Source organism: Lissotriton vulgaris, chromosome 7, assembly GCF_964263255.1.
Source record: "Lissotriton vulgaris chromosome 7, aLisVul1.2, whole genome shotgun sequence".
In the NCBI taxonomy this organism is placed as follows: domain Eukaryota; kingdom Metazoa; phylum Chordata; class Amphibia; order Caudata; family Salamandridae; genus Lissotriton; species Lissotriton vulgaris.
In genome coordinates this window covers 851,909,790-851,936,191 of record NC_141695.1, presented here as the reverse complement: position 1 = coordinate 851,936,191, position 26,402 = coordinate 851,909,790, and the positions used below count along the sequence as shown (strand labels likewise).

General features: G+C 44.7%; 1 protein-coding gene across 1 annotated transcript in view; it reads left to right on the top strand.

The window, feature by feature from the left end:
• Positions 1 to 21,465, top strand: part of LSM11 (LSM11, U7 small nuclear RNA associated) — a 55,219-nt gene extending 33,754 nt beyond the window's left edge. Inside the window, exons 2-4 of the mRNA XM_086931222.1 lie at positions 264 to 403; positions 10,857 to 10,940; positions 19,579 to 21,465. Coding sequence (XP_086787348.1) covers positions 264 to 403; positions 10,857 to 10,940; positions 19,579 to 19,962 — 608 coding nt within the window. The 3' untranslated portion in view covers positions 19,963 to 21,465. The remainder of the gene's footprint in view (positions 1 to 263; positions 404 to 10,856; positions 10,941 to 19,578) is intronic.
• Positions 21,466 to 26,402: the final 4,937 nt, after the last annotated feature.

Genomic DNA, 26,402 nt, shown 5'->3' with positions numbered 1-26,402 from the left:
ATGAGCCCTGGATGATACAGACTGAAGGTGCAAGTATGAAGCTACCCTAGGAGCCCCGGTTGTATGCGGGTTCCTGCTAGGGAAGTCATTGATTGATGCCTGGCGACAAGTGGTTGCCAGAGCTTATTGCAATGGACATGCATTTGATTTGAGAAGAGGGATTCTTAAGGGTTACTGCAATGAGCATTCAGACATGCAATTTAAATTTGTAAGCAATATAGGACATTTTGTGAATCAAACAGTGACTGCGCTTTTCTCCCCAGTGAATGATGGGAGTCCTCTTGGAGAACTTCACCGCTGTGTCAAGGATCGAGTGAAGGTCAACATCCACGTTCGTACATACAAGGGGCTTCGAGGCGTGTGTTCTGGTTTTCTTGTGGCCTTCGACAAATTCTGGAACATGGTAACTATCAAGCATGCAGCCATACTGTGTCGCTCACTTAAAAGGACCCAAGCAGTACGTGGCAGGTGTTAACAGTATTCCCCTGCTCTTTCTCCTGATGCCTCCAAGGTATAAATAAAATGCTTTGGTAGTGATTCAATTAGAGGGTTTGTCCGGGAATGTTCATAAGTTTGAATAGTAAGGGGGAGTCGTTATTTTACAGTAGCATTACATAAAAGTTTGCCAGAACAAAATACTTCCCAAACATATTTAATTTCAGTTGTTTTAATACATTTCTAGTGAAGGATTTCGAATATAAACTTCAGCGTGACGAAACTTGTTAAAACTGTTTTTAAAAAAAAAATAGTTACACACCCATTATTAAATAACTTTTTTTATCTATCAGGAACAGTAACTCAGTAAAACCTGGTTTTACCTCCAATGTACAAAGTGGGCAAAAGTGAATATTAAAGAGAACGAGACAGAGGGAGAAATGCAGGATAAAACTTGCTTTAGAGTTATGGCTCATCCTTAACTAGATCAATCATTATGGACGGGTTGTATGATAGAGGCACACAAGGCTCAACCATGTGTGTCTCTGTCTTGCAGCCCGAACCACGAATGCGACTAACCACGCATTTCTTTACCACACAATTTTGTGGTAAAGGCTTGAATGTTAAGGGTGTGTGTGGCTAAGTTCCCCACTACTCTGAGCCACCATACCCTCCTGCCCTAATCCCTGAATTACAAACCCCCTACCAGCCCCGCCATGATCCCTAAATTACAAGCACCCTACCTGCGCCTTGCCCTAAGCCCTGAATTACAAAGCCCCTACCTGCCCCCCTCCCTAAGCCCTAAACTACAAACCCCTACCTGCCCCTGCCATGAGCCCTTAAAAACTGCCCATTTCTTAACTACTGCTCCCCCCCAAACCCAGCCCTTAAAGCTACCCCAACCCCCTCCGTCCCCAGACCCCAGACATGGCCCGAGTCCGCTTCCCGTTCCGACGCTCCTGTTCAAAGTTCCCGCCCATCCCGAACACTAGACCACATTTGCCTTAACCATGCAGAGCACAGGTGGTGGTAGGGATGAGAACATGGAGGATGTGGCGGTGAGAAGAAGCACATGAGTGTGAGGCGACCACGAAAGTGACAGCAACCCAAGGGAGCAGGAGTAACACACGAGCGAGAACCGCATGGAGCACCAGGAGGGGCTTAGGAGGAGAATACAAGAAAAAAGCAGAGCCCTGGGTGAGGGCACACAGGGGAGAGAAAGCGAGAGCTGTATAACGCATGCATTTCTGGAGTGCTTTACCAGAATGAAATTTAAAAGTTCCCTAAAAGAGGGCAGTAGATGGATAGAAGCCAGCCCGTCAGATGGTAAAGAAGCAATGCTCCATGAACAAACACATGGTCAAGCTGGGACACAGAAAGCCATGAGATAAGAAGCAAGCAAATTGGTGACAATAAAGCAAACCAACGTTAAGCAGTGAGCAGGTTGCAAACCCCCATAAACCAATTTGGCCACAAACTCCTTAAAGGGACCCCCAACTCTTATGAGCAGACTCTTTTCAAAGAAGGGACTTTTAAAGTATTTCTGATCACTCTGTAATAAAGTCAGTTCCATTGACAAAATCACTTCTCCTTTGGAAGTACAGTAGTTACGCCAGGACGAGGGTCCCCTGAAGACTGCTCGTTGGATTGACTTTAGTACTGGACGAAGGGACTTTCAAGCCATGAACTCTTGGATGTGCGGATAAAATCTATTATTTGACCAACTTAAGAAACTTTAAAAAAAAAACATTTACGATTAATACCTCTCAAAATGTATCTGTTGAAGTCAGTACATGATTATGTAATTATTTAATCGTTACATATGCATAAATCACTAATTTGTGTACAAGTATGTAATATCAGATAATGAGGGACCCTCGCCCTGTTCATTACAGAAATTAAACCAAAATTAGTCATCGGCTCCCTTATTATTACTGTTCCCACCCATAATGCTCAAACATGAACCTACAGATTCTTAGATGGTGTTAAAGTTACCATTCAGAACACACTACATTATGGGACCGCAGCTAAGGAGAGATTAAATGCTTCATTAACAGAAGCCATCCACCTTCCTCAAGAACAGAGGGTTGAAATGTCTTGCCTAAAACCAATTGGAGCAGGCCAGAGACAGCGCAAACGTAAAAGGGAGTTGTTGTCAAGACCACATTGGTCCTGCAGAGGTTGTTTGCGTTCATAATTTTTCACCTACTCCTAACCCCTTTATATTGTATTTTGGAACCCGAATCTCTACCTCATAACAGGACGCAAAACACCTTGTGAATAACACTTTAGAGCGACTTCGGTGTAAGATGACAATCATGTCGACCCACTTTCAAAGCTGCTGCAAACAATATGTTCGAGGCCTGTGGGCTTCTGAATTCATATCTGTGCATAGATCGCCGCCTACTGTTGGGTCCGGATGATTGCACATTGTTGTCCTGGAAGAGTCTTTGAAGTATCACGAGATAGGTGGCTCCTCCCCCGGACTACAGTGCGCATGGGCATCCTCTCCATCCTCCGATTGTTTTTTTTTTTTTCCTCCATTGGGTTCGGATGTATTTTTCTTTACTTCAGTTCGGAAACTTTTCTAAAGGCCAAAAGGCCTTCGGGGTCGTCTGTATTGTTTTGATCGGTGCCGAGTTCTTGTTCCAGTTATTCTCAAGCAGCACGTCGAAGAGAGCCGCGTGGCCTTTTCGACACCAGAGGCCCAATCGTCGATGGAACGGAGCCCGTTCAAACAATGCCCCCTTTGTAACTCCAAGTACCCGCACATCGATGTACACCCGGTGTGCAACAAGTGCTTATCACCAGAGCACAATGAGGACAACTGTCTAGCTTGTGCTCGATTCAGGTCAAAGAAGACGCTTAGACTCCAATGCGCAGTGAGGCAAACTATGTTGAAGCCAGCGCCCGACCCGATGAATATCTTCGAGGACGATGAAGTCGTAGAGACTGAGGATCCAGAACAGCAGTCGGATCCCGGATCGGAGCATGGCTCTAACTATTATGAAGACAACTAAGAGAACGTCGAAGATGAAAACGTCGTCGAGGTAAGGGACAACGTATCCCCCATCGGAGCCGTCGATGACGACTCGAGCGATTGAACCAGGCCCAACAGTGGTACTGGGCCTGAAACAGACACTGAAAGACTCCCAAGGGCTCAGGTCGAGGCCTCGCCAGAAGGCCTTAGCCAAGATCATGTCGAACATTCTATAGCCCCGCGTCTCGGCCCGGCTAAGAATATATCAAACGAGCCATCTGTCGAACTACTTAAAGCGAAACCGAAAGTCGTCGATTCAAAACCGGAACTGCTGAAAACAGTCTTCTGATTGAATAGTTCAAACACATCGGATTTGACAAAGAAACGAAGTGTCGACGACCCGGCGGGGTAAAAAATAAGGGGTGTCGAACCGAAGATCGGGGTGCTAAAGTCCACCACTAAAGCCAAGCATGTCGAACCGACAAGGTCGTCGTCGACGGACAGCGACACAAACAAGGGACTCAAGTCTCGGAAGGTTCTCGATTCAAAGCAACGAGTCGACAGGCCACAGCTTGTCAAAGGCCTCGAGCCGAAATCCAAATGCGCCTCGAAGGAGCACGTCGAGTCGAGGCAGAAGAGCGCGCCTCCAACGCAACAACCACCGAAGTTGACGCAGGGCCAAAAACATATTGGCGAAAAAGCAAAGTCAGTCGGAACTACATCGACACCAGCCCCGAAGAAGGTTAGTCTTTGGCCAGACTAATGTGCCACCGATAAAATTCGGACTGCCCCCGACTGCACGCCCTAAGGCCCTCGATCCGAAGGCTGGGGTCGAAACACCCAAGAAGGTGTCGATGGGAAAGAGGAGTTATCCTCTGGAAGAGGACGTTGTGTACCAAGAGCCCTCATATGATGACCGAAGCTGCATATCGACTCCGAATCTGGCAGACTTACCATTTATCAACGGAAGATTAGGTCGGAAAATCCTCTGGAATCATACAAAATTCCACCCAAAAAGAAAAGGGATTCTTCAGCATCGCCTGTCCTTTTTGAGACTGTGAGGTACCATGGCCAGGACACTTCTGCATACTCACCCACACCCACTAATGAGGATATGGGGTATGACAATGATGAACAATACAATTACCCTGCGGACACGGATCAGGATGACCAGACTCGAGCCTGGACAGACCCTGTTGATCAGGGGGAGTCACAGACTATTCCTGACACTCCTTCTTATCCTGTTAAAACTTCGCCAACCGAAGATACAGCTGCGTTTAACACTTTAATTGAAAGGGCAGAATATGCAAACAAAACAGGTGATGGACCGAATGTGGATCAATGTCACACACTCACCCCAGTCCGAAGATCTGGGCCCAAATCCATCGTTTTTTTGCACTCCACACCATTGAAAGGGCAGCACAAAATCATGATGTAGAATGCATGCTGACCCAGTTGAAGAAGACTTCCTGTTTGACACTTTCTCCACTTCAGAGAAATCAGTCAAGACTTTGCCAATGTTAAAAGGTGTCCTTAAACACACAGGAGACATTTTCAAAGAGACCACAAGAGCAAGGGTTGTTAACCCCAGAATTGAAACAAAATACAGACCGGCGCCTGTGGACCCTACATATATTAAGGGACAGCTGCCATTAGACTCTTTGGTGGTATCAAATGCTCGTAAGCGTGCAAACTCACAAACTACTGGTGATGCTCCTCCTCCAGACAAGGAATCTAAAGTATTAGAAGCTTCTGGTAAAAGGGTGGCTGCTCAAGCAGCTAATATCTGGAGAATTTCTAATACACAGGCCCTATTAGCCAGATACGATAGGGCGCATTATGACACACTAGAGCAACTGCTACAACATTTGCCTGATGCCTACAAGGAGGGAGCGGAAACACTGATACAAGAAGGGAAACTCATATCCAACGCATCCATTAAATGTGCGCTAGACGCAGCAGACACCGCAGCCAGGGCCATCAACACAAGTGTCATGCTGAGGAGACCTGCTTGGTTCCGCATCTCTGGGTTCAAACCTGAGATTCAAACCACATTATTAAATCAGCCCGTTAACCCTGATTTTTTTTATTTGGTCCTGATGTGGACACAATATTGGAAAAAATTAAAAAAGACACAGAGCCAGCCAAGTCTACGGGTGCCTTGCGGTCCCAACAATTCAGAGGAGGCTCCTTTCGTCGCTCCGGTAACGGAGGAGCTGCGCAAGGCCAGGCATCCCAGCAGACTCCATACAAAAAAGGGAGCACCCAGACCACCTATAATAAGAACAATAGAGGTGGATACCGTGGCAATAGCAGCAAAGGCAGAGGACGAGGGAATAACACCAGATCCTCTGCCAATACCAAACAGTGATGCCTTGTCACTGCCCCCGGACCATGTAACACCGGTCGGGGGAAGTTAACACAACAGTTCCTGCCAGTCTGAGAGAGCATTACCACAGACAGGTGGGTGAGACCACTTATTCAGTACGGCTATTGTCTAGAGCTTACATCCACTCCACCCAACATGCCCCCAAGACACCGTCCTATGTCCGCAGAGCACATAGACTTAGTGCAGCAAGAAGTCATCAGCATGCTGCAAAAAGGGGCCATAGAACTCGTCCCCATACAGGAACCGGGTACAGGGGTATACTCGCTGTACTTCCTAATCCCCAAAAAGGACGGGTCTCTCAGGCCAATACTGGATCTCAGGCCCCTAAACCAATACATCTTGTCAGAACATTTTCACATGCTTACTTTACAGCAGGTTCTACCATTGCTCACTCAGGGAGACTTACTCGCAACACTAGACCTAAAGGATGCGTATTTCCACATACCAATACATCTAGCACACAGGAAGTACCTCAGATTTACCATACAGAATCAGCACTACCAGTTCAAGGTCCTGCCTTTCGGGATAACAACAGCCCCCAGGGTGTTTACCAAGTGCCTAGCGACAGTAGCGGCGCACCTAAGGAGAAACCATGTCCACGTCTACCCCTATCTGGACGACTAGCTTATCCAAGCAAAGTCAGCCCAGCAATGTGCCAGCCACATGTCTCGCACTATTCACCTCCTACACAGCCTCGGATTCTCATTAAATTACACAAAGTCTCATCTCCAACCTGCTCACGTTCAGCAGTACCTAGGAGCGACAATAGACACTCTAGCAGCAAAGGCAAAGCTAAACTCAGCAAGAATCAACCGCATTTAATTGCTGATTCAGAAATTCAGACCCCAACACTCGCTCCCAGCACGGGTGTTTATGAAGTTGATAGGCATGATGGCCTCCTGTATCTTCATAGTCCCTCCCACCAGGCTACACATGCGTCCGCTTCAGGAGTGCTTAGCACGGCAGTGGAACCAGGCTCAAGGACAATTAAAAGACCTAGTGTTGGTGAGCGGTCGCGCATACAACTCTCTGCATTGGTGGAACCCACAAAACCTTTGCAAGGGACGACCGTTCCAAGAGCCTGTTCCACAAATAGTGCTGACAACGGACGCAACTCTCCTGGGATGGGGAGCGCATGTCCTCCATTATACGGTGCAGGGACTATGGACGCCACAGCAGAAAAAGATGCACATCAATCTGCTGGAACTGATGGCGATCTTCATGGCGATGAAGGCGTTCAAGGTTCATTTGTGCAACAAAGTTGTGTTGATCCGGACGGACAACATGACTGCCATGTACTACATACAAAAGCAGGGAGGGACACACTCTCCATAGTTGTCACATCTAGCTCGGAGCATGTGGAAGTGGGCCATTCGAAGGAACATATTCCTCATGGCGGAACACCTCCCAGGCAAGGACAACCAGATGGCGGATCTGCTCAGCAGAAACAGCCACCAGATGCACGAGTGGGAGTTACATCCCTCAGTGCTACAACCGTACTTCCAGCTGTGGGGTCACCCAGAGATAGACCTGTTCGCCACAAAGGAAAACGCAAAATGCCAAAGCTTCGCCGCCAGGTTTCCACATCCACAGTCTCAGGGCAATGCGATATGGTTGAACTGGTCAGGCAGGTTTGCGTACGCTTTTCCCCCAGCCCGCTCCTACCACTAGTGGCACGCAAACTGCGACAACACTCCATGACACTCATCCTAGTTGCTCCAACGTGAGTGAGGCAACCGTGGTACACCACGTTCCTAGAACTTTCCGTGGTGCCTCATCAAAGGCTGCGATTAACACCCAGTCTTTTAACGCAGAGCCGTGGAGACATTCAGCACCCAGATCCGCAACAGTTGAACCTTGCGATCTGGCTCCTGAAGTCGTAGAGTTTGGTTACCTGAACTTGCCTCCTGGCTGTATGGATATTATCAAAGAGGCAAGAAGACCTACAACCAGAGCATGCTATGCGGTGAAGTGGAAATGATTTGTCATCTATTGTACCAATAGTTACATAAATCCGCTAGATGCATCTTCTCAAAACATCATATGTTACCTGTTACATTCACACAGATGCAATCTAGCCTACAGTTCCATACGTATACATTTAGCTGCGGTGGCAGCTTATCTTCAGAACAGGCAACACCTTTCACGCTTCAGAGTACCTGCTATTAAAGCTTTTATGGAGGGACTCAAGCGGGTGACTCGTCCAAGACACCCACCTTCACCTGTCTGGAACCTGAACGTGGTTCTAACCAGACTGATGGGACCACCTTTCGAACCTCTACACTCATGTGAGATACAATTCCTAACGTGGAAAGTGGCTTTTTTAGTGGCAATTACATCACTTAGAAGAGTTAGTGAGCTGCAAGCCCTAACTATTCAGGATTTACAAAAGGGGGTGGTGATGAACAGAGTGTCTGAGTTAAACAGACCACTCTTACCCAGTCCAAAGATCAGGGCTTGATCCATCACCGTTATTTATCTCACTGCCCCATCCCAGCTCAGAACCTGGCTATATGCAAATCAGTCTGTCCCTGGCCCAGTGCATCATGGGAACAGGGCAGACTAAACTACCTAGCCAATTCTTCACCAGAAAGGAGACAAGCTACCGGGGACCGGTTTCTGGCATTTCAGCCTTCTTCGGCCCGGCTTGCTTGAATCCTGATGGAGCAGTGAGAAAGGGACTCATGTCTGAGTATACCCTGCCACACCTATAGTGGCCAAAAGGGGGTGGTGATGAACAGAGTGTCTGAGTTAAACAGACCACTCTTACCCAGTCCAAAGATCAGGGCTTGATCCATCACCGTTATTTATCTCACTGCCCCATCCCAGCTCAGAACCTGGCTATATGCAAATCAGTCTGTCCCTGGCCCAGTGCATCATGGGAACAGGGCAGACTAAACTACCTAGCCAATTCTTCACCAGAAAGGAGACAAGCTACCGGGGACCGGTTTCTGGCATTTCAGCCTTCTTCGGCCCGGCTTGCTTGAATCCTGATGGAGCAGTGAGAAAGGGACTCATGTCTGAGTATACCCTGCCACACCTATAGTGGCCAAAAACGATTTACAAAAGGGGGTGGTGATGAACAGAGTGTCTGAGTTAAACAGACCACTCTTACCCAGTCCAAAGATCAGGGCTTGATCCATCACCGTTATTTATCTCACTGCCCCATCCCAGCTCAGAACCTGGCTATATGCAAATCAGTCTGTCCCTGGCCCAGTGCATCATGGGAACAGGGCAGACTAAACTACCTAGCCAATTCTTCACCAGAAAGGAGACAAGCTACCGGGGACCGGTTTCTGGCATTTCAGCCTTCTTCGGCCCGGCTTGCTTGAATCCTGATGGAGCAGTGAGAAAGGGACTCATGTCTGAGTATACCCTGCCACACCTATAGTGGCCAAAAACGATTTACAAAAGGGGGTGGTGATGAACAGAGTGTCTGAGTTAAACAGACCACTCTTACCCAGTCCAAAGATCAGGGCTTGATCCATCACCGTTATTTATCTCACTGCCCCATCCCAGCTCAGAACCTGGCTATATGCAAATCAGTCTGTCCCTGGCCCAGTGCATCATGGGAACAGGGCAGACTAAACTACCTAGCTAACTATTCAGGAGCCATTCATACAAATTCATGCCAATAGGGTAGTGCTACGTACAAACCCTAAATTTATGCCAAATGTGGTATCCCAGTTTCACATCAATCAAACTATAGAACTGCGAGTGTTCTTCCCAAATCCAGATTCCGTGGCAGAAAGAGCTCTACATACCCTAGACGTTAAAAGAGCTCTCCTGTACTATATAGACAGGACAAAACTTTTCAGAAAAACTAAGCAACTGTTTGTTGCCTTTTCACCACAGCACAAAGGCAACCCCATTTCCAAATCCGATATAGCCAGATGGATTGTTAAGTGCATACAAATTTGTTATCAGAAAGCTAAACGCACATTAACAGTTCCCCCAAGAGTGCATTCAACACGCAAGTTAGGGGCATCCATGGCTTTCCTAGGAAACATTCCTCTAGAAGACATATGTAGAGCAGCCACATGGACTACCATACATACATTTACCAGACACTACTGCGTAGATGTACACTCCAAACAGCAAGCTGCAGTAGGACAGGCTGTACTCAAGACTCCTTTTCAGACTGCTGCAGCTGGCATGGGCAACCACTGCTAAAGGGGAGACTGCTATACATTCTATGCACAGATATGAATTCAGCAGCCCACATGCCTCGAACGGAATATGCTACTTACCAGTATGCATCTGTTCTTGGCATGTAGGGCTGCTGACATTCATATCGCCCTCCCTCCTCCCTGGTGCCTGTAGCAGCTGTAGCACTCAGAATTATTCTATAGCATGGACATCACTTACTGTATCATACTCCATCCCTGCCACAATGGCGAAAAACAATCTGAGGATGGAGAGGATGCCCATGCGCACTGTAGTCCGGGGGAGGAGCCACCTATCTCGTGATACTTCGAAGACTCTTCCAGGACAACAATGTGAAATCATCCGGACCTAACACTAGGCGGCGATCTATGCACAGATATGAATGTCAGCAGCCCTACATGCCAAGAACAGATGCATACTGGTAAGTAGCATATTCCTTATATTTGAGGATGACGACCCTTTAGGATGTAGTGCTATCTCAGTCCACAGCAGAGTCCATATGAAATGCTAACTGTTGAGGTAGTCTCTCCAAGCCCCAATTGGTACTTTAGGAAGCCTCGCCAGCTTTCATTGACCTTGCAGTTTTGCTGAATTATAACCTCAGACTTACGTGCGGTGTAGTTTGCGTTGAATTAAACTTTTCTCTGTTTGTTTTTTCTCCAGCAGATTTAGTACTGTATCTGCAAATGTAAGAGACCATCTCACGGCCCCCAAATTGGAGTGTTTTTTTATTGGTGATTCCCTTCATAAGACCCCATCCTTCACAATGCCAGTGCAGTTACCATTCATTTCCTAGACTGGGTTGATATTCGTGGTAGTGCTGCTCTGTGCTAGCAACAGTGCCTCTTATTTGCAGGTTTATTGTGTTCTTGTTTTCTTCCCTAGGCACTGACAGATGTGGATGAAACCTACCGCAAACCTGTGCTCGGAAAGGCCTTCTACCATGAGCCTCAGCTGACTCTTACTAGGGTATGTCAAGATAAAGACCTGGTGCATCTTATGGTCATTTTATATGATCTCTGCATAGATTGGAGTTGAGGCATCCAGGCAGGTACATGTGACGTGATCGAGTGGACAGTGGGCACCGTAGCTGCATGGTAGGGGTATGCAGGTTTCACCAACAAGACAAAAGGTGGTGCAAGTCCAGGATGAGAGGTGACAGTTTCCGCATGACTGGGGCTACTAGTTTATGCAGGGATGGTGTAACATCAGGACACCGCAAAACTGACAGTAGAGCATAATGGTCTGAGGAAGAACTGGGTTTGTGTGGCCCAGGAGGGTGCAATGGACAGGACGCAAGGACTTCTGGGAAGGAGTGATGATGCTGGAGCTGAGTCTGTAATGTTAAAAGGTGATGCTCCAGTACTGAAATAGTGGAGCACTGTAGAACAGAAGTGAGGTGCATTGACAGTGCTGTGTTGAGGCTTACATGTGGAATTAACATGCAGGTGCTGAGGGTCAGTACTGATGAGCCTTGGCAGATGTGTGCCTGCGATGGTGATGGCTGGCCTAAATGTCCCCTCTTGCTTTATACTTTAACTTCCAAACTGCACCTTAAGTGGCTGAGATGGACAAAGCATCCCCCTTTATATATTGGTCTATACACATTTGTTTTAAGTTACATACTTTTTAAGTAGCACAGTAGTTATCTGTGGGTTTAAAGGAATCTGGAACATAAACCCGGCTTTCCAATATAAAAACACCCAAGAGATAAAAGGAAATATAGGCATTGCATCTTTAAAGTCCGACCACCTTTAAACATCCCTAATTTAATGGTCCAAAATGACCCTGTGGTCCAACTTGATGGCATAAATAGGTGGCTCCGAAGATCCAGATGAAAATGCACCCTAATAGCCCCACTAGGACTAGATTAGGTACATGGGAAGGTAGGAGGCAAAGGTGCAATCAGCAGGATCAGTTGATGTTAGGTTATCGTTGTTGTTAAAGAGAATCGGATTTCAGGCTTGAAATCTAGGGAGTATGCAGTCTCAAGTAGCAGGTGAACTGGGTTGGGACTAATAATAGACATGTCTGCAATATTTATTGCACTACTATGGGCGAGCCCCTATGGAATACACGTATTGAAATCTGGTTTTTTGGGGGGGGAATAATGAAAGTACTGACGTAATTCTTGGTGGTTTCTTGTTATTTGTATGCTGTAATACAACCTTGTATTGTGGACAGTTTATTGTTCTCACAAAGTCTGTGGAATAAGTATTATTTAATTGTTCAAAAACCTTTAATATATATATTTTTTTAAGTCCACAATGTCCAACTTGAGGAATGGGAAGAAAACATTTTTTGCAGTGCTGCGTGCCCATATTGTTTTACGGGGTAAAACTGTTAATTCCTATCTAGGATCCGAATGCTTTTAATTTCTTATCCGGCTGGTTTAAACTAGGATCAGGTTTGTCCTTTTCAAAGAATCGTGGGTGGGGGAGGAACTACAGGGCAAGGGAAGGCTTGGGTTGGGGGTTGTCTGTGGGAATAGGGTACGGTGGGCACAATCTCTCAATTGGATATATGTATGGAATGTTTTCATAATGCCATGGCTAATATCAGGATAGCATCTATAAATATTTGTGGACTAAATGAGTCTGCTAAACGGCGCCGGATCATGTGCGTTTCCTGCGGGCAGATATCATCTGCCTTCAAGAAACTCACATCAAAGCTAGTCGGCATAAGCTCTTAGAGCTTGAGGGTTTTCAGTTGATTTCATGGACCAAATTGGAGGCTAAGACCAAAGGGGTTGCCATTCTGGCGCGGCGGGGAACGGTGATTATAATCCACTCTTCTGCTGATGTTTACGGCAGATGGGTCATCATTCATGGTAAATTTCAGAAAAAAGCCCTTACAGTTTGTTCAGTTTATGGCCCAGTATTTGATGATCCAGAATTATACAATTGGTTAAACTTGAGCTGGTTGGGTGGCCTGCCCCGTTTATATTATGTGGCGATTTTAATATAAACATTAATTGGGAACCTGCTAATCAACCAGGTCTAGCATATGCTGGTCGAAAACCTAAAGTTTATAGGGCTTTGCGGCAGATGATGGAAATGCATGGTTTGATTGATGTACGGACCTCTTTTAGAAGGGATGATTCTGGGTTTACCTTTTTTTCTGCACCACACAAAACCCATTCTAGGCTAGATTACTTTTTTATTTAATCAATTCTGGCTCAAGGCTCTAGTATTATTAGATATCCAAGAGTAATGTCGGACCATAATCCGCTTGTATTATTTATTTAAACTTATAACGCGCACAGCTACCCACCGTGGGTTTCCCGGTGCTAGGGACAGACTCGAGAAAGAAAAGCAGGTAATAAAGGTGGAACTGGTACATCAGACAAAACTCAAAAAGCAAAGTTTTGAGTCCCTTCTGGAAACGAAGCAGGTTTGTCTCCAACTTTAAAGTCACCGGTAAAGCATTCCAGAGCTTAGGGCCCAGGTGGGAAAAAGACCGATCACCCATTTTTACAAGCTTGAACCTTGGAATGATGAAATTACCATTCTCGGATGATCTCCGCATACGGTGAGGTTTATAGGGTTGCACCAAATTCTGCAAATATTTAGGCGCCGAGCCTTGCCTAATCTTAAACAGATAGCACAAGGCTTTAAATTTAATGCGACTCGGAACTCTGAGCCAGTGGAGATCGCACAAGGCGTGGGTAGCAGAAGTTCTTCTTGGGACATTACGGAGGAGACGGGCAGACGCATTTTGCACCACTTGAAGAATTTTGGTTGTTGCTACGTCAGCTCCGAGATAGAGAACATTACCGTAATCCAGGCGGGAAACGACCAACGCCTGGACAACAGTTCTCTGGAAAGGTATGGGCAGCATCCATAAAATTTTCTGGAGCCATCTTAGAGTAACAAAACAGGTGGCGGCCACCTTTGTAGCCTGCTGTCTCATGGATAGTTTTTCATCCACAAGGAATCCAAGATTGCGAACTACCGCCGCTGGTTGTGGGAGCGGCCCCATATCACTAGGCCAATGCTGGGGGCCACAGAGGTCTTTATTCTTGCCCAATATCACCACTTCCGTCTTCTCCCCGTTTAGCTTAAGACAATTCCTCTGCATCCACTCGGCTACAAGAGATAAACCGAGCTTCAAAGCAGAGAGGTTGTTCCCGTCTTTGCCTGATAAGGAGAAGACGATTTGGGTGTCATCGGCGTAGGAAAATAGCGTCAACCCCGCATCCTCCACGATAGTAGCCAGGCGTTTGATATAGATGTTAAACAGTAGAGGGCTGAGTATAGACCCCTGGGGGACGCCGTGTGCCGATGGACAGATGGCAGATGCTGCTGTTGCTGAAAAGACCTGGAAAGTACGCCCACTAAGAAAGGAGGCAATCCAGTCTAGTGGCGAGCCTGCCACTCCTAGGGACCGGAGAGAATTTGAAAGAATGGAGTGGGACACGGTATCGAACGCGGCGCTCAAATCCAACAGGATGAGTGCAGACGTTTCCCCACGATCGATACTGTGTCGCAGACTTTCCGTAACTCTAAGGAGAGCAGTCTCGGTCTCACTCTCAGTCTCGGTCGAGTGATGAGCTCGAAAGCCGGACTGGGATGGGTGCAAAAATCCCGAACTCTCCACAAGATGATTTAACTGAGTGTTAATGTGTCTTTCCAGAATCTTCGATAGAATGGGCAGCAAGGAGATAGGTCTAAAATTAGACAAGTTGGAAGCATCCGCACCTGCCTTCTTTAAAAGGGGCACCACCATCGCATGTTTCCAGTCCTGGGGTACATAAGATTCAATTAAAGAAGCATTTAGCAGTTTCATAAGTACCTGATGGGAATTGGAATCCAGTAGCTTCAGAATTCTAACAGGTAACAGGTCGCGAGGAGAGCCCGATCTTACACTGTTCAAACAGGTGAGGAAAGAGACCTCAGCTAGCAGTTGCCATTCCGTGAGCTTCACTGTGGCGAAGGAGCATTTCACTGGTAATGTAGATTCTGTCTGGAATTCCTCCACCACAGAAGGAGAACCTAGCGAGGCATAGATGCGTTCAACCTTAGCAATGAAAAACTCAGCCAAAGCTTTACATTGAGCCTCATCTAATGCAGGGGGGAGCTGGGGTAGTGTCTGCTCCGGTCAATTTCTTGACTACAGAGAAGAGGACTCGAGAACTATACTGTGCGTGCGTCACCATATTCACAGTATAAGCCGCTCTCGCAGTTTTACATTGCTTATGGTATCCTTTTAAGGCCTCTCTGTAGGCCACTTTCCGGGAGACAGAATATGTACGTCTCCACTGCCTTTCAAGGGCCTTACATTTTGCCCGCAGAAGTTTCAGATCATCAGAGAACCATGGCACAGGTGGACGATGAGACCCGGAGTGCTTGGATGTCAAAGGAAGCAGAGTATCCACCGCATTATTTAGCCATTGAAGTACCACGGTATTTAACTCAGTGGCGGGCAAATCCGTATCAGGAAGAGTCCCAGATAGGTGTTGGTTAAACTTTGTTACATCAAGCTTGCCCCACCGGCGTACATGCCCATCCTTTCCGATTCTGACCCCGGGCTTGATTTTATTGCGAGGTAAGGAGAAGTGAACCGCATAGTGATCTGACCACTCCAATGGACGAGCACTCTGTGCACAGTCAAATTGAAGATTAGAAAAGATTGGATCCAGCAAATGACCAGCAGAGTGAGTGGGACCTGAGTTACACAGCAGAATATTAAAAACCTCAAGGTCAGAAATAAGATGTTTACTGGAAATGCACGAAGAATCTTCAAGGTGAAGATTTAAATCACCAAGAATGGTGAAGTACTTGAGGTTAATATACAACCTACGGCTAGGAAACCAGACGTATGGACTTTTAATCGGGGTTTGTTCAGAAATAGCAAGTATATTGATTGTATGGCACCTTGGATAACAAGATTCCTAAACGAAAATATAGGTAGTACTAGTATACAAAATGTCTGGGACACACTTAAAGCTGGTATAAGGGGGGGAGACTACTCGATATGGATGGGAGAGCCAGAAAAGGGAAAGAGGTAAACTGTTGGAGCTATACAGAGCTCTTGAAGAGGCAGAGCATAATCTGGCCAGGGCTGTTTTGGTGGGTGGGGATGGTGATGCCGCTCAAACTCAGATTATAATCGCTAAATCAGCTATAACAGAAATCTCACAGGCCAAAGCTGCAAGTAAATGTCTGGCTTGGCGCTCGAAAATGTTTGAGAATAGTGAAAGAGCTGGACATATGTTAGCGGTCAGAACCCAAGAAAAGGAATCTGCTATGCGTATTGAGAGCATTATGGACTCTGAAGTAAGACTAGTAACTGAAGAAGGCACTATAGCTCTAGCATTCCAGATATTTTACCAAAAGCTACATAATGAAGATATTTGTGATAATGAGGTGGTTCAGGCTGAAATCCAAGGATACCTCCAGGAAATTGAGGTAGGAGCTGGATATGCTAGATGTGGAAATAAAAATTGAAGAGCTATGGCTAGCTCTAGATTATCTTCCTAGTGGTAAGGCTGTTGGCCCTGATTTTATACCGGGGGAATTTTATACGTTTTTTTCGCTCTCAGCTTACCCCAGTAATGATAGAGATGTTTCGAGGGGTCCAAAATGGGGATAAGCCTCCTGAATCATGGTGGAGAGCCTGGATTGTTACATTTAAAAAAAAGGCAAGATACCTTCAGATACTGGGTCTTACCGACCAATAACGCTAATTAACAGCAATATTAAAACGTACTAAAAAATTCCGGCAAATCGGTTAGCAGGCGTGATTTAAGAAGCTTGTGTCGCCCCCAACAACATGGTTTTGTGCCTGGGCGCAAAACAATCGAACATATACGCTGTACAATTGCACTGTTCGACTACACCAAGGTTACAGGAGACCCTATGGCTTTAATCCTGCTTGATGTGGAGAAAGCTTTCTAAAATGTCTCCTGGCCTTTTTTATGGGCTGTATTGAGGCATTACGGTCTTGGTGTGAGGTTTATTCGTGCGATTCAGAGTATGTATATACACCCAACCGCTCAAATTTCGGTTATGGGTATTCAGTCTGATTCAATAAACCTACTGAGAGGTACAAGGCAGGGGTGTCCCTGCTCCCCTTTATTATTTGCAATTTATATCGACCCTTTGATTAAAAATATTTTTTCTAATGTATTAATTCATCCGGTTCAGGCTAAGGGCGGGGACACGAAAATCCTTGGCTATGCGGATGATCTAGCTATTTTGACTGACTCCCCGTGGGTAGCTTTGCAAGAAATTCAAATAATTACGTCGCAGTTTGGTGCGATATCTGGGTATCACCTAAATGATGAAAAAACACAAATAATCTGCAATGATAAAAACATTTTGGCTGACCCGCGGGTAGTTAGTAAATCTAAATACCTAGGGATAGAGATCCGTTCCAAACCTGAGGAGATGGTTGAGATTAATTTGAACCCTTTGATGTGTAAATTCGAGGCTGATGCTCGTCGAATAAATAACTTAGAGTGAACGTTGATGGGCAGATGCAACGTGATAAAAATTATTTTTTGGCCCAAGATTTTATATTTTCTTAGAGCCATTCCTTTGCTAATTGATCAAATCTGGTTTAAAAAGTTAGACCGGATTATTTCTTGGTTTTTATGGGCTGGCAAACGCCCTAGGGAAAGGGGAGGCTGGACGGAACCTAACTTTCATGTTTACTACTGGTCGATAACGTTGAGACAAATTGCTGATTTACTAGATGTAGGAGATGTAGATTATTTTGATACTTCAATTTATCATTTAATTTACGGGGAAGAGGCTCTGGATTATTGTTTAGACATATTGATTTTGCCTATTTTAAACGGGTGAGGTTTAAACTTCTGCTTGGTGCTTTTGAGGTTTGGACGATGGTTCGGAAAATGTTTAATATTGGTAGAATTCATGTATACTCTCCCTTTGCAGGGAATACTCTTTTTCCAGAAATTTTTCGGGATGGGTATTTTAAGGACTGGTCTGCAGGAGGGGTTAATACAATAGGGGACATTTTTTTCTGAATCTGGGCTCCTGACTTTTGAACCTATCAAACAGAAATTTGGGATACAGAATGGGCAATTTTTCAAATTCCTTCAGATTCGAGATTTTTTCTCTAAAAAAAACTGTTAGCTGGGTTTGTATCCCATTGGTAGAATCAATTAATGGGAATCAATCGACTTTATCCTCTATGTACAAACTGGTTAATGATAAAAGGAGTGATGATTTAGCTAAAAGCATTTTAGTCGGTGGCAGGCCGGACTACATGTGGAACAAGGTCTTTGTGAGGATTCTTTAGCTTATAGTCAAACTGCCACTATTTCTGCTAATCTCCAGGTCCAATGTTTTAAGACTTGGCTCAACCTGTATATAACTCCTTTCCGTATACATCAATGGGGTGGGGTAGTGGGGGTAAACTGTCCTCGTTGCGGGGATCTTGCGGTTGACAGCATTCACATGTTCGCCTCTCGCCCCTCTCTGGTTCCCTTGGTATGTAAAATAGAACAATGTTTAGAACAAGTGTTTGGGTATCGGATATCAGTAGCACCCCAGGTTATTATGTTGGGTATTGCTACCCAAAATATGGCTGAATCGGATAGGAAGCTACTTTTCATTGCCATGGCTGTGCTGAGATTATGTCTAGCTACTGTCTGGTTGGACCCCGTTCCCCCGACTTCACATGAATGGTTTAGCAAATTTTTAAATGTGTGTAAATGGGAACTCTCTGTGTTTAAGAGAAGAGGATATAGGGCCTGGAGGATGGGCGAACAGATCTGGGGTCCATTAACGAGTTGGCTGAATACTGAACATTAAGGTTCAAGCTATCCAGATGTCTGTGAAATGTAAATTATGTTTATGCATTTTTTTCTCCCTTTTTTTTTTCTTCTCATTCTTCTTTATTTGCCCTGTAGTGAACCACCGGGGGTGGGAGGGGCGGTGGGGGGCGCATAAACTTGAAAAAAGGACTTATGACATGGATGTATGTTTTCTGTATTATTCCTTGTACATGTCATATCTCCTAATAAAAAATAAAATCAAAGAATCGAGGGCTTTCCATTATTTACACATATGTAACAATGACAGTGTGTAAATATGCACGTTACTTTTATTTAACCACTTGAGATGCGTTTAGAACTTTTACGACTTCCTTAGTTTGCCTAGAGAACCAGTTACATTTGAGGAGAGCATTTCACCTGAAGACTAGGGGAGTTATTTATTATTGTAAAGACAGAAGGCCATAGAACACATAATTAAGGGCCCCTGTTGAGCAATTTGTGAACACCTCAATCCTGGATCACCACCCGGTTCATCCAGAATAGGCTGAGGTGCATCTCCAGAGCTGTCTGTGAAGACCTCGGTGCTGGAATTGCATGGGTTACCTCCGATGTTTGCTTTTTTGAGCTTTGTGTGGGTTCTAGTACTACAGTGCTTTGAGCAGCTGCAGAGCAGAATAATGGTGAGGCAAAAGATGTATGTGGCAAAAGCAGAAGTACTGCAGGTCATGTTTGAGGTACTGGCAATGCTGTGACCAGGAAATCCCCAGAGTATGCGTAATGGTACCCTTAGTGTAATGAGACGCGTGATCTGGAGAGCATACTCTGTGTAACCAAATCTTTGCTCATGTATTTTTCTTGCAGCTCTTTGACCGATTGAAGCTGCAGGAATCCTGCAGGACCACCGCTGAGGAATCAACTGAGCATCAAGCCTTCAAGTCGTCTACATCCAAGGCCGAGAAAGACAAGGATGGGACTGTGCCTGGAAGGTACGACACTGCCAGGCGAAGCAGTAGAAGGCAAGGGACCAGAAACAAAGACGAAGAGTTGCACACACTGCCTGAAAAACCAACCATCTCAATACCACTGGTGAAGCAGAGTGAGAGCAAGAGCAGTACAGCTGTGAAAGGGCAAACACTGACTAGGCCACACCGGCCCAAGGTGGACTATCAGAAAGTGCACACTCGACACATAAACCAGATGTTTATCAGGGGCGAGAATATCTTGTTGGTCCATTTGGCAAAGTGATGGGCACAGCTAGATAAGGGACTCTTTGCATCCTCTTCCGGAGGACCTGTGGCGTGACTAGCGCCCTCATGAAACCCGAAGACAACTGTTGATTGTATGGGAGAGTTTACTCTGCCTCTCCTCTCAATGTGCCAACAAACCTACTGCCTACACTTACTCCCACCTGTACCAGTGCCCAGAATGGAAGTGTTCTGTTCTTTCCTGCATGTACAGAGAAAGTGAGTGTGTGGCCCTGCCACCTCTGCACACAGAGCACGAGCCCATTGTGCATGTAGAGAAAGATCCAGATTTGCTCCTGCATGCATAGATTAGATGCAAGTTAACTATTGCATACCCTGAGTCCTATCTATGCTCTTGCACGGAGGTCGGGCCCCTTCCTGCATGTGTAATAGAGTGGAGTTTCCACAGAGGTCTTGTATCAAACATGTGCAGCAATAGACCTATATTGAATCCTGCCACCCCTTACACCTGCATGCTCACTAGATGCTCGCTTGAATCACTTACATACACATAGGAGCTCGGATAGTTTACATGGTGAAAGAGATTGGCATCATATGAGCTTGGATAGCTATTATCTATAGAGGAAGAGCCCGGATAGCTTAACATGCAGAGGGATTTGATAGGTTATCGGAACTTGGCTTCCTTGTGTACAGGAAAGAATCATAGATGACACACAGAGGAAAAGGAGGTTTAATTCCACATACAAGTACAGAAAGGTTGAATCTCATTTGCATTCTCTTTCTGCCTCTCTTTCTTACTATCGCTATCTGCACCAGCTCATCGCCTCCCTCTGAGAAAGGAAAGGTGCTTAGTTCCAATGGTTGAAAAGTAAAACAAGTCTACTTACTTGCATATGCAGGGAAGAAGTGTAGATCACAAGATGGTGTAGACTTCCTTTGCGCTTCATCGAAAATGAGTATGTGCACATTGCCCCTTTTGTCAGGATGGGGCTCTGCTCCTTGGCACCTGCAGGGGACACTTTTCCTGCTTTTTTCCAGGGTATTGCTAATATTTTCCTGCAAGTGCTTAGAGATGTGTTTTCTTTTTGCACAGCAATAAAGACCAGGCTCGATTACTTGCCTATTGCTCTTCCCCTTTGATAGCAAGGGGATATTGCTCAGCCTCTTCACGCTTGCGAGGTACTTTTGCAAGGCACTCAAGAGGGCGCTAACTCTCAGTATGATTAAATAGACCAGATACCTCATGACCTCTCTCATTGAGCCATCTACATTTCGAGGGGTACCTGCTATGTTGCATAGTGACCTCAGAACAAGTGTGCCCTTTAGAATACTTGTTCCATAATAAAGCTTCAGGGTTCGCTGCTGGTGCTGAGGACCTGTCAAGTTGAAGCTCCCTTGCACTGTATCTTTGGGGAGGCCGTCCTATCTGGATAGTTTAACTGAACATTTGTCTCGCTCTCAGTCTACAAAACTCAGTTGGGATGACCAGAACCAGAATATCTTGAGCAGCGAACCCGCTTCAATAAATCCTGTGTGGAAGCTATGTGCTTTGATGGCTGTTGTGTGACTTCATTTTTATGGTGTGCACTCATTTTGCTCATGGTGTGCTCAGGGTGATCCTGCTGGTTGCCACTAGCAGTGCTCTCTGCCTGTTGACCGTTAGTAGCTCTGTTTTTTAGGTCTTGCGCCTAGCGTTGCAGTGCACAGCATTGCTCGCGCAGCACAAGACCTCTTGTACGGGGTTCTGAAAGCTGACCACACGCTTGTGCGTGTGATCAGGCTTTCCCCCGCTGCCATTGGCTTGTCTGATAATGGTGTGGCTTTTTCTACGTTTCTTTGTCTTGAATGCAATGCTGACCGGCTGCTGAAGACCCCAGCAATTGACTTGGTGCAGAGAGTGTTGGCGGTTCTAAAACACAGAATCTTTATTTATATATATATATATATATATCTTTATATACGCATAACCATTAAATGTCTCCATTTTTTAGTAGGAGGAGCCCAGAACATGAGTTAAAATTCCAATTTGAATTGAAAATGAAGCTTAATAGACAACTGGGCTAAACTATTTTTATTTGTTCTTGTTGAAAAGGAAGTAAAACTTCAAGAAATTGAGGCAACTAGTCTGCAGTCTATAAGAGGGAAACATTGCCACATTTGGTATTTAAAGATGATTTGTTTTCCTCTTCCTTTCCCCAATTCACCGTAGTGCTGCTGTAATCTCTTCCTGCATGGATAAATATCCAAACCAGATGCCTATGCTCTGGCCTTGGTTTAGAGAAGGATGATAACATATAGTCCTCTTAAAGGCACTGCAGCAGTTTTCCTCCAGCCCCAATGCCCTCCTTTATTGAGAAAATAACGTATCCACTGCTTTTTTGATGATTTTATGTTACCAGCATCTTCTCAGGTAGGCATATAATTCGGACAGGATAAAATCACAGGTTCTGAAAATGTCAATAATTAATGAATATCCGTGCTGGGCAGACATGATTATAGACCTTCTAAAAAACAATAATTGCATTGTGTGTATAAACACTGCTGTCGTCCCCTGTCCTGTTAATTAAGGCTAATTTGTTCAGTTTGTCAAACTGTGTGCATAACGCGTCTTCAGTATTGTTTAAATCGACCCTATCTGCCTTTCGGGTAGGAGCGTTTATTACCATCCAGCAAACTTCCCTCCTGTGAACCCTGCAAATCTTCGATCTTGGACACAAAAGATGTGTCATTAAAGGAACCCATTGGGATTAACCACTATAAAACGCCCTAGTACAAGGGACAGAAAAACTGAAGACCTGCAAGAATGACTATCAATTGGCACTGCCATCCAAGAGGATGAGGTCAGCTGTACCGTGCCCAAGTCTCTAAATAAAAGTAGGATGGATGTCTGTTCTAGGCAGTTTAATTAATATATATTATGTATAATGGTCAATGCTGAGATGTGATGCCAGTGATATTCCTGGTAATGCCAATGATTATGTCCCAATTTTAAATCTGAACTTCACAGCCAGATTCTGCTGCCCACTGGAGACCTGCACTTCAAACCTGTATTTGTCACCCTGCCTTGATTGTGGAACGCATGTGGATATTTCCACTGTGGAGTTTGCTGCTTGTATGATGTTGTTTACTGTTGGGAAGTCAAAGTAAGACTCCGTATTGGCCCATCTTTTCCAATCAGTACAATAGTATGCCTGTTTCTTTCTTTATAAAGTTTTATATAGCGCAAACCTGATCCCGAAGGATATCAGAGCGCTTTACAATTTGAGGCAAAGGTAACAAATCAGAACATTAGTCCAACATGGGGACTGTTATTTCAGTATCTAATATTAGTCTGAAAAAGCTCATTTGCCAGTTATTATTTTTTTAGTAATAAACCTCAGAGCATCTCCATCAACACTGTTCTTGTGCATCAAATGTCAATACAAAAACAGTGTAGGGAAATTCAGCACTTTGTACATTTGTTACCGCATACATTGAGTTCACCCTACTGAGTCTAAACATGTAGGAGGGTGGCACAGGTCCCATGAACCAGGCAGGCATAATGAACGTGCACAACCCAAAAATGAGTTTGTAAGTCAGGGACACAGGACTCTAGGGATAGTCGAGTTCTCATGATGTACTTGGTTAGATTTGACATACTAGATTACTGCACCAGGACCTCCGCTTACAGAAGTGAAGCTGTGTAGATTGCTATAAATAACTATAAGCACTTTGGGAAGATGGAGATGGAGACCTCGCAAATTCATTAAAATGGAAAAGCATTCCTTTGGCTCACCATGTTATTTCTTTCCGATAGTAACCCTTGATGGCTATCCTGTACAAGTGAGAGCCAGAGCTCCTCAATTTGACTCCCACTTTAATTCCTTGGGCCACCTTTTTGGGGGGGAGGGGTGGTGCCGATGTTTAGTCTGTGAGGTGGTATAGCTCTGACCTAAGTCAGCTGCATTACCAATACCCGCAGCTAAAAGGGATGACCACAGATTAAATTTCGAACATGACTATTGCAAAATGAATGACTGTTTTAGGACTGGTGAAGAACGCATTCTGCCAATTGCCACTACTCGCAGCAGGGACAGGAACATTAAATAGAGTGCTTCTCTCGAGTGTTTTCTGTTCATCAAATGATCTATTTGCTTTTACCAAATCGGGGATAAAGCCTGGAAATAAAACTGAGCCTGACTTGTTTGTATTGGACCATGCCAAGTGATCTGCTCAGTCTCAGGATCACATTTCAGTGGTAACAGTTTAGGAGTCTTGTAGTGAACATCGGTTGGAGAAGAGCTTACCCATTGATCTGTGGTCCATATCGGCCATGAAATCTGACAAAAGATCCCGCTCACTGTGTACTGAGCCAAAAGACTCAGCCTGTCTATTCATTCTTCCACTTTCTCACACTCTGCTCCTTCCTTATGGACAATAATTCTGTGGCATGTAATTTCCTGATCTGATTTTTAGGTGAAGTTGGAAACTGGCTGCATACTGATAAATTTCAATGTTCCTGTTGCCCGGGAGAACACCTAGGTTTTTACACATATAGGTTGATGATGACTGGTAATAATATGTATCATTGTGGCACTCTGAAGGTCAAAGGTATTTGGAGGTGTTTACCTGGAAGGCTGCGATCTGTTGTTCGATTAAGAAGAAACCACTAAAATATAGTGCCATCACATCAAATTCTTGCAGTGAGGATTTTAGAGTTCGATGATCAACCGAGTTGAAGAATGCAGAGAGGTCCAACAAGTGGAGTAGATGCAGGTTGCCATTTACACTGATTTGGAGAGGAGTGTTGACTACTTGGATTGTGGTTTTCTTGGTGCTGCATTTTCGTCTGCTTTCTCACTGGTAACCTTAGTAACCATGGAAGAGAGTGGTCTTGATTTTTCCAAGAATGATCTTACTCAGCAGTGGGAGGTGTGAGATTTGTCCGTAGTAGGCAAGCTCTGATGGAGAGCCAAAGATGATATTTCTGCGGATGATGTACCAGCAAAGTCACCATCTACAACAAGATAAAGCTCATCAAGTCCATACAACTTAGGCCTGGTTATTCAACATGTTAACTAGCCAATTTGTGCAGTCGTTTGGTTGGTGCAATATATGAAAAACGCACAGAACTCCCATACCAGGAAGTCTGAGAATCTGGGTCTCCTGTTTCACCAGAGGTACTGATTTTCCAGCTCTTCCTAACTTTGCTTAACTCGAGAGCCTACTTTTTGAAAATTAAGTCTTGGGCATATCAGAATTGGGTGTTACTCCATCAAAGGACTTCATTTGATAGTAATATAAAAGCAAATGCCTCCAACTCCACCATAGGCTCTTCAAAATAACCAAAATCATGTACAGACTTTAATGTGTTGTCTTTTATGACACTTCTTAAAAATGAGAAATCCTTGTAGGCTTCTTAAAACACTCCTCCGCTACAACCATCTATTTTCTTTACGAAAAGTTTACAAGTTCTTATAGGGATATTGTGAATGTCCTGTACATAACAGTGGAGCTTCAAGTAAGTATTCCGTTTGGTTTCCTCCCTTAAGACTGAGTTCTAGTACAGTGATTTTTACATTTTTCATGTCTTACCTTAAGTATTTTCCATATTTTTATAAGTTGTTGATCATTAACAGTGAATAGTAACAAAGTATGTGTTCATCGCTTTTTCAACCATTTAGCTCCGATACTGATGGGTCTGTATATGCCAAATCTATGAAATATTGTAGACTTTGTCCAGGGTCTGTTCTTTGGCTCACCTGATTCTTTATATATGTCTTTTTTTCATATATGTCTGTTCTATTGGGAACGGATGTTGTTTACCAGTCATTGTAGTGAGAGGGCACTTGGAATCCTCTCCTGAGTCTTCCAACAACTGTGTCAAAGTATTAAAATCCAGTCCATTTGGTTATCTCTTTGATTTGTGTTATTTTCTTCATCCAGAATGTTTTGGCTTCAGTGCACAGATGTGTATTAGTGCCTTTTACCCCACATCCCTTCCAGCACACATCAGGTGTTCCGAACATTGGGTGTAGACTTCCAGGAGTTGGGTGCCATCACATTAGTAATTTAAAGAGATTTTCTGTATGGTGTCTACATATGGCCTTATTGCCTTCATTCTGTGAAAGAATTTGAAGCTCAGTCCTTTTTTCTAAAGCTCCCCTTTTCATGAGAGCTGTGCAGTGAAATTGTAATGGGTATGGGGTACAATTGTCGGCATGTGATGCTGGCTAATAAATGGGTTTCTCGTAGAAAGGCGATTGCGGCTTCCTAAGTCCAACCATGTTAACATTGCATTTTGTTTCATTGGTAAATTCAGCCTGTGTTTTTATTGTAATTATATTTCTTTGGTGGCTTTGTTGAGATTCTCCAACATGATGTGTAGGGTGGAAAGTATTACATCCTTGTTAGCGGTATTACAACATTTCACAAATTCCGTTTATATCTATTATAATTTCATCAATCAAATACATCAAAATGATAGTTTAATTGTAAACG